Raw genomic sequence first — 9,071 nt, 5'->3', positions numbered from 1 at the left:
CGGGGTTGGCGGGGTGTGGGGTGTGGGTGGGAGGTTTCTGGGGATCTGAGCGCCTTGCTTAGGTCTTACCCTCAGATCCCCCTAACTTCTGCTTTCCCTGTGAGAATTCTGTCTCAATCCGGACGTTTTTCTTTCCTGCTTAACGAAAGCTGTAGTTAGTACCCAGCCAGGCTGGAAAATGAAAGTTGAGGCGTTATCGTGAATAAACATCACTTTCCCGCACTGTACTTTATTATTTTTTTTCCATTCCCTTTTGGTAGATGAGGCATTTTGGTGGCAGGGAGACTTCATCTTTAGGTATATCCGTGGCTTGGTCTCTAAACCTTTTCCTTCAGTCTAATAGTCTGACAGAGGTAGTCTCGGGAGACTTGTAGTTTGCTGAAGTTTTCTGGCCAGGCTACTAAACTTGTGGTTTAATTTTGTTGAATGTTGTGATACCTGATCGTCAGGATCAGCAAGGGATAACACACTAATGGTTGTTTCAGGTTGTTCTGGTCAAAAAATATGAGACTGTTGTTGCCAGGACTGTAAATACAAGGTTCGATGACATGATTGACTAACAGTAGAGGAAAACCCAGTTAATAAAACCTAAATATCTGAAAAGCAAAACAAGCACCGCCAAACCTCTGCAAATTCCCCTTGGTGTCCCCCAAGAAGAATATAGATATTTGTGAGGGCCAGACTTGAACAAAGAACTTAGGCGGGAAAGTAAATCCCCCAAACAGAAACGCTGCTTTTCTTTTGATGTTGAGGACCAGGTTGTCTTTCTGGGGAAGGAAATATTTTAAAAGGTGCCATGAAACTTTGTTAAAATTAATTACGTTTCTTTGTTCTCTCCACAGAATCAGGCGCAGCTGTCTGTGAATTTTTTTTAAAGGCGGCATGTGGAAAAGGCAAGTAATATTTCCAATACAGTTATACTCATGGGGGTGGAGGGGGGAAACTAGATATTCTAGCGTTGTCTACCGTACTCCCCCTAAAGATGAGGGGATGACCTAGATAGAGGATAAAACTGAAGGAATAACTGTTGGAATAACTGCAGCAATTTTGAAAAAATGGTATTTTTTTAAGAAGTTGGGAGGTGAATAAGCAAAGCTACTGGTAAAGGAAGGCTTGAACTTATCACAAGCAGACCTTGCTGTGGATGTGCCTGTATTAGTCACTGTGGTTCATGGTTGCCAGGATTAAGAGCTGGAGACTATGTTGCTTAGCTCATTAGAGGTTAACATCAGACTTGTCTGGAACTCCCTGTTTTGCTGTTACCACTAAAGGCTAAATTCAGAAGAAAAAGCGATGTCTTCTGAAACCCTTCTTGTAGAGGGAAACGAGATGTTGCTGTCATCCTGTGCCTTTGTGTGCCGCAGATTTTAATTGTTCTTTTTTTTCCCTTCTCCTTGTCCCATCCTTCTGTAGGAGGCATGTGCCCATTCCGACACATCAGCGGGGAAAAGACAGTTGTTTGCAAACACTGGCTACGAGGACTGTGCAAAAAGGGAGACCAGTGCGAGTTTTTGCACGAGTACGACATGACCAAGATGCCCGAGTGTTACTTCTACTCCAAATTTGGTAAGGGGCATTGTAGCTCCTACTGAGCGTTCCTTGCTGGCGTGGGAGTCTGGTGAAGAGGATCCTGGTACATCCCTCTTATCCATCTTCAGAGCATTACAGTTCTTCTGTGTCCGATGCTATTGTTAGATTGTACTTTTTCAGATCTGTTTAGTCCTTCGCCTTATTCCCCTAAATTTGTGACGTATTGTAGTTGTCTTCTCTCTCAAGAGCTTGTCCCTTGGGGGAAGAGGGGGGAAGTTCAGGTTTTTACTGGGTTTTATGCCTTATGTTCTGTTTTGGGTATGAGATGAGTAGGATGAGCAGTTGGTCTTTGCATGACTCTTATTTTGGGGAGTTGATGAGCAGCAGAGGGCATGGGGGTGCAAAACTTTTATGCACTTGCTTTCCAGCTCTGGAGATCTGGACATAATGAGGCAACTTGCTGTCAGAAACTTACAGTCTTGTAGGTTTCCTTGGATTGAGGTTAGTGCGCAATTTGTAGTTTCTCCACACTTCTGGTGCACTAAATGTTTGGGTTTTGTTATCATGACTGCTCTTTCAAATTTAGTTTCCGCATTGTTTTTAAAAGCACACATAAATAATCCAGTCTGGTAGAACTTTACTCACCGGGGTTGAGTCCTTGGTGTTCTTCATCTAGGTTAAGGCAGGCAGTAAGACTGTTGTGCCTGAACTTATAAATGTTGGTAACAGCTTTGTGGGACCTACATGATCCAGGTAATGTTTTGGGAGTCACCTGATCTCGAACCTGCACAATTGACTAAGTAGTGTGTTTGCCTTTGGTACAGGGGAATGCAGTAACAAAGAATGTCCATTCTTGCACATTGACCCGGAGTCTAAGATCAAAGACTGTCCCTGGTATGACAGAGGCTTCTGTAAACATGGTATGTATGTCGCACAGTTGCTGCTTCTGTGGCTATAAATCAAGGGTAGGGTGTTGTTACTCTTTCTTTGCATGATCTGCTTGTGTACCTGCTACTGCTGAGTGCTGGGGTACGTATATATGGAACGTGAACTGCTGAGCTTTGTGTTGCAGGTCCCCTCTGCAGGCACCGACACACTCGAAGAGTCATTTGTGTGAATTACCTAGTAGGATTCTGTCCAGAGGGGCCTACCTGTAAATTCATGCAGTGAGTATGCTTCCAGGCTTGTCCTGTAATCTTGTGTTTCCCTTGGAATCCGGTATATGTCAATGAGGGTGCTCCAGTGCTTCCCAGTGGCTTTGGAGATTCGGCCAACGTTTAGTTTGTTGTACCGATTTGAGGATATGGGGCAGGGCCTCTTCAGGGAGTTACCAGTAAGACTCTGGAGTGGTGATCGATCAGATGCCATCAGTGGGTTTATATTGCAGAAGACTTCACAGGTAGAGGGATATTCTAGATACTGGATTGTCATTTTTGTATACGTAATTGCTGAGCATCAGAATGCAAAGAGAAGTGGGGAGGGCTGTTTCCTGTAAGCCAGATTTAATGGACTGAATGTTTGTTTTGTTGTTTGGAGTTACTTGACTGAGCTGATGGTAAAATGTTGGCATATGATTTGAGAATCAATTTTCTTGTTTCCATCTAAACCAGCCCTCGGTTTGAACTGCCAATGGGAACGACAGAGCAACCGCCACTGCCTCAGCCGACACAAACACAGCAAAAGGTACACAATTCCCCTGCCCCCCCTACACACCCACCTCGAAGTATTTCTCACAGTGCTTTAAAAGCGGGTGTATTGTCTAGTGGTCAGAACTGGACACCTGGGCTCTTGGATCTGGCTCATTGGAAAGCCTTGGAGAAATACTCACTGAATGAGGGAAAACCTTTCCTGTTTTACAACAGGTCTTAATTACAATTCTTTTGTAATCAAGAACTTGGAGACAAATCCTAATAAGCCGCAAAGCACTGTCCCTTCTCTCTCCTCCTCCCAGCCCTCTAATGTCCACCATCTAATCACAACGGACTGCTGCTGCCTTCATCCTGGGACTGTGGTGTTTTGCTTTGTTTTGTTTCTCCCCTCGCCTTCGTTAACCTTTTCAGTCATTAGTACTTTCCTCCAGCTCAGAAGCCAGCAGTGGCAGTTCTGTTGCTTGGGGCACTGCCTGGCAGGGAGGGTGCCATGCAAGAATTAAGCAGTGAGCAACCCTGAGTGCCATTGTAGTGATGAAAGCCCTACAATTGCTCCAACTTTACATGGAGATCTAGTCACAGAACACTCCCACATCACATAGAAGCACATCATACGTGGTTGTGCAGCAGTCTGCCAGTTTTTGTAATCTGCGTGACATCTCTTAGTGATGGCAATGATATTTTAGCAGCCTAAACCTACTCTCTAAATCTGCTTTCCAGAGAAAAGCAGGATCACTGGGCTTTGTAAGCCTCGGTGCTTGATTTCTTCTGTGTGGTGCTCCAGCTGGCAGAGCACCCACACACAGGTTTGGAGGAAAATTGATCATTTGATATATGGGGTGCTCTTTTCCCTTCTTAACAAAATAACAACCATAAAGGTCTTTATCCTTGATGCACTTAACGAGTCAGAACTCTTCTCCTAACCAACAGAGGACACCCCAAGTCATCGGAGTCATGCAGTCTCAAAATAACAACACTGGGAACAGAGGACCCCGGCCGTTGGAGCAGGTCACCTGCTACAAGGTAATTCAGGGGGCAGGGACAAGGAGGGAAAGCAGAGGGTGCTAGATTTAAGAAGTACAGAGTGCACGTTACCTGGACTACGTCATGCTGCTTTGCGGCTGGTTGCTTGTCACGGGCAAAGGAACGGACTGTTGTGATGAGGGGTGTTGGTCCTGCAAAAGGTTTTTTCACAGCGTGAACAGGTTCCCGAAATGGGCGCTTCGCTCAGCAGACACTGCATTTTGTGCGTGGGTAGAACTGTGGGAATTAGCGTTGAGTTCTGAGGCCTCCAGGTCGCCAGTTTGCCAGCTCATGGCCTTGCTGGGACGATTAAGGCTGCTGTAGGACAGACTTTGCTTGTCTGCTAATAAACAGGAAGCCTTACCACAATGGCTGTTAAACTGATGAACTGTACATTTCAAAATAGGAGCTAATACTAGTTTTGTCTCAAAGTTATTTTGCTTGGTGATTGTAGAAAGATTTTTCTTCTCCCCTGTGAGCGTGGAAGGTCCTTGCAAGTAACAGAAATTGAATATGCAAAGACTGTTCAGTATTTCAGCTGTAAATGCACCCTGTCACTGTCAAACCAAGGAATGAGCTATTTACCTTGATTGCTCACTGAGGAGCACTGGTAAATTTGACACAGTTGAGGATCGATCTCTGGTTATTTTTCCACAAAAGCCCCAACCCTAACCACCAGAAAAGGGCAAAGAATCTTGCTGTCCCATCAGCTTGGACAGTTACATCGTCGTACATGCCAACTTCTGTGCCTTAGGTGCTTGTTTGGGTAAAAATTATTAGATTGGACAGGGATATTAAGTAGCTGAATCCATTTCACTGAAAACCTTCAATAGCTGCTTATTATTTTAGCTGCAAGTAAATTGCATATCTGGAGAATGCCGTAGCATCAGATACTGGCATTGTCTGGGCTTGAATAGCTTCGAGGTGCAAATTCATGAATCTCTTGTTCAGATGCACTTTTCTCCGTCTAATTCAGGATAGCCGATCAGGAGAGTCCCCATGTATATCTCTGATGTAGTGCATATCAGATGGAGTAGTCTTGGAAGCCTCAAACATTGAAATTCTCCTTGTGTGTTACAGGCCTTTGCTGTTTGTAGTGGTGCGCTGAGAGCTCTCCCCTTTGTAGTGCGTTATAATAACATGGTGTCAGGTTGTTTCCAGCACAGAAGCAGCTTTTGCTCCAAGGCCTAGAAATAGCCCATAAATCATGTCCCTTGTGACCTCATGTTTCACTTCACCTGCTAAATGCCGCATCTTCCATATGCAGAGAAGCTTCCAAATCAGAACAGTTGCCGGCTACCTTAATAACGGCAGCTAGAGGAGAAGAGCTGTAACTATGTAATAACTCCTCTCTCTCTTTCTCTTTTAGTGTGGTGAAAAAGGTCATTATGCCAACAGATGCACCAAAGGACATCTGGCCTTTCTCAGTGGACAGTGAAAGAGCGGAACAAAGAGTGCAAGGGAGCTATTAACACTGAGGAAAGGTTTCTGCCTAGCACTATGTCTTGAACTATTAATCAGGTTGTTTTTTAATGCCATTACTGAAAGAACTGGTCAGAGGCTGGCTGCTGCTAAGCAACATTTTTGTAATTGTCCACAAGTTTTTTTTATGTTTTAACCTTTTTAAAATAGATTTTGGCCTCCGCCTATTTTCATTGAGCCCTGCTGAAAGGTAGATCTAAAAGCCAGTAGATATGCAAATCCCTCACCGGTGCAGCGCTCTACGTAAACGCATCTTATGCCAGTGTTTCTTTAAAGTGTTTTCCTTCTGCCACTTCTCTTTGGAGAACCTGCAGCGTTTCAGCCCTCCCTGTGGAAGCAGGAAGACTGACTGGGAAAACTAATACTTGAAATGCCTTCCCTTCAGTGAGGAAGCAGGGATTCTGCTGTCCTGTAGCTCTTAAAAAGCAAAGTCGTGTTCCTAGGTCCAGCCTGTTGTAGTCGGTAAGCTTGTCCTGGTGGCTGACTTAACGCATCACGTACATCAGGCTGTAAAACTCTCATCCACTTGCTCTGTTTCTGTGCTTCTTGCTTTACTGAAGGTTAGAAATGAATCTTCTGGGTGAGAACTGATCAAGGGGAGAATAAATTGGCATCTCTGTGGTTAGCCAAACAATGAGGAACAGTGATTGTAGGAAAAGGGCGTCTGTGCTCATTTTCCATTTGCAAAAAGCAAGGAGGGAAATGAACACGGCTTGAAGAGTAGGAATAGAAGAGCCTTGTCTCGGCACCCCGTCGTCCAGCTCACACTGAGCAGGTATTTCCATAGCCTAGAGAAGACCAAGAAGTGGAGATGTATATTCTTATGGAACACTGCTTTTAAAAGTGGTAGAGCATTCTTCTAAGAGCAATTTTCGCAAGCCAAAACCCAGTCATTTTGTGAGAAGACTATTTCAAAAGGGCCAATGATAAAATGTGAATTAAAAAAAAATTGCACCTACAGTATGAGCCTTATTGATTTTAACCCATCTCTCATTCGCTGACTGCCTTTATACTTTGTTTTTATTGAAATGTACTGATGGAAAAAGCTGGCTGTGAATTTTATCTTTTTTTAAGAACAAGGTAGTATGACTAGATTGAGAGAAGCGACCGGAGCCTATGTTGGTTTGAATGGCTGTGGTTATTTCACCATGGAGTGTCGGAGTCGGTCAAAATAGAAGTTTCAAGTCTAAGTGACTGCGGTATGACAGACCATCAGACACTTCTTGTGCCCCCAGAAGCTGAACAGCGGCCAAGCTGCGAGATGCGATAGCTGTGTGTAACTAGGCGCATGGAAAGGGAACTGCAACGCTTCGGTGTCTGCCTAAGGCGTTTATGGTCTTCACTACTTGAACAGACATTTTCCAAAACTGAAAGCCTTCCTCTTACCACTGAAGCTCTTGAGCGATTCTTCATGTCCTGTAAGAAGTGGTTTTCCTTCTCCCTCCTATTCAGGAAAGGATACTGCAGGTTCTGGCTGCAGTTCCCAGTGCCGGCAGGTCGTGCTGTGACTGTGGGATGCATTTGCCGAGGGGCGCATGGGGCAGGTCGTCAGCTGGGGCCAAACCCACAGGTGCTCCGTTAAGCTGCATTTATGCACATAGTGTCTCCTGTTTAACTTCTCACCACTGCATTTAAGTTAAGAAGCAAAGTTTTCCTTTAGTTTAACTTCACGGACCTTTGTTATATTAAAGGTCTTTTAAGTTTACACTCATTCAGAATAACCTTCCAGCTTCTTTTAGTAATGAGAATCAGAAACACATGGCCACACCAACAAGCCTCTTAAAGCTCAGATACTGTTCTTTCAAATCAAAATATTATATTCTTTCAGCTAGTTATCCAACCTGTACATAATGGCCATTAAGAAGCAATCCAATGCTTTTTACTTTTATCAAAGTTAAATAGGAATCAATTGTCGTAGTTTTCTCAGTGCATAATGCAACCCAAGTAGCAGATGCGTTCCCAAACACCTCTGAACTTACCCTTGTTTAAGAAGACAAACGCACTTGCACAGTACAATTAACAAGTCAGTTATGAGAGTGCCAGCTCAGGAAGTTTAAAGTGTATGCACTTTTTTATTGGTCATAATAGTACAGATTTTAATATGAATAGTTCTGATGTCTTCTGTCAGGATAACTGTTGCAGTAGCCAAGTCTGTTCAAGAGCTGCACCTTCATGCTTCAGTGGTACTTCCTGTGGCGGTCATGTTCTGTATCATTCAAAATAAAGCAAGTTAATTTTACTGAAGTCACAAAAAAAACCCCACCACACCTGAAATTACAGAAACGAAAGCACTCTAAAAAAATCTGAGCGTGTAGTTTCTAAGTACTGTCAGGTCAGACAGGCAACAAGATCTATGCTTTCTTCATCACCAAGAAAATACTGGCCATCTGATAACTTACTAAAAGCATTCAAGTTCTCTACAGCTAGAAGTCTGCTTGCCCATAGTCCTGGATTCAAGCAGAAGTGGTTAGCAGAGTCTTTCATTTTATTTCTAAAAGCAGCAGCTGACTAATTGTTTTTATTGCCCCAAGCAATCTTCCAAGCTGCACGATACACATCCAGCCATACTGCTTTTACTTACTCAGGTGACTGTAGCTCCAGATGTAGCTGACAACAACATAACCAGCAAGCACCATGGAGATACCACCGAGGCCCCCTTTCCTGACGTTGATATATTTATTGTAGTATCTGTCGTAACCTGTGTAGGAGAAAAGTTTTCATAGAAGCCAGATGAGTTGCGTATTTTTCTGTGTCAGAAAGAAGCAGCCCGGTTTCACAGAACTTCAGGAAATTGTTTCTAATGAAACATGTGAGGGTCTCAGAAGCAAGTCAGAGAGAAGGCAACCTGTGTGTTAGGTAAGCCAGGCGAACTCAAGTTAATAGCCCTAAGCCTTAAAAAAAAGGAAGAAAAAAAAGCCATTTCTCATTTTTCCCTAAACATTATTGTGACTTTCATGAGCTCAAGCTGCTTTGGAATTGTCCAATTCTTTCATACCAGTGTATATACATTATGTAGACGCTTGCATTTGATATTTTGTGTTTAAATCTACCTGAATGCCATATCTGTATCTGTAGCAAAGGGCATCAGTCAGAACTTTTGCCAAGCAATCTATAAAAGCCCTGTGTACTTTCTTATCACCTTTAGGGATCAGTTGTTTTTACTTGTGACGTTGGAAAACCTCAAGATTTTCAGCAAACAGTTTCAGGAGTCAGGTCACCGTATTTCCTCTTTATACAAGAAGGAATACTGAAAACAAACCTCTGGCGGATAAAGCCCATAGGAGAAACAAATTCACAGACGGGAGAACAAGGTGCTACAGGAGGCACTATTTCGGGAAGGCAAAAATCGCCGAGGCACCCCCTGCACCGCCGGATCCCCGCTGCCAC

General features: G+C 43.7%; 2 protein-coding genes across 2 annotated transcripts; one reads left to right on the top strand and one right to left on the bottom strand.

Annotated features, from left to right (window-relative positions):
- Positions 1-842: 842 nt before the first annotated feature.
- Positions 843-6,477, top strand: CPSF4 (cleavage and polyadenylation specific factor 4, 30kDa; the record flags this gene model as incomplete). Its single annotated transcript, XM_009576190.1, has 7 exons — positions 843-893; positions 1,414-1,566; positions 2,355-2,450; positions 2,603-2,696; positions 3,141-3,213; positions 4,110-4,202; positions 5,572-6,477. Coding segments are annotated over 7 exons (629 nt in total), but the record flags the coding sequence as incomplete, so codon positions are not given.
- Positions 6,478-7,861: 1,384 nt separating this feature from the next.
- LOC104075621 (ATP synthase subunit f, mitochondrial-like) lies at positions 7,862-8,382 on the bottom strand (the record flags this gene model as incomplete). Its single annotated transcript, XM_009576189.1, has 2 exons — positions 7,862-7,890; positions 8,266-8,382. Coding segments are annotated over 2 exons (146 nt in total), but the record flags the coding sequence as incomplete, so codon positions are not given.
- Positions 8,383-9,071: the final 689 nt, after the last annotated feature.

Source organism: Fulmarus glacialis, unplaced genomic scaffold, assembly GCF_000690835.1.
Source record: "Fulmarus glacialis isolate BGI_N327 unplaced genomic scaffold, ASM69083v1 scaffold18534, whole genome shotgun sequence".
In the NCBI taxonomy this organism is placed as follows: Eukaryota; Metazoa; Chordata; class Aves; order Procellariiformes; family Procellariidae; genus Fulmarus; species Fulmarus glacialis.
Note: the sequence above shows the minus strand (reverse complement) of the source record. Positions and strands in the feature narration are given on the sequence as shown.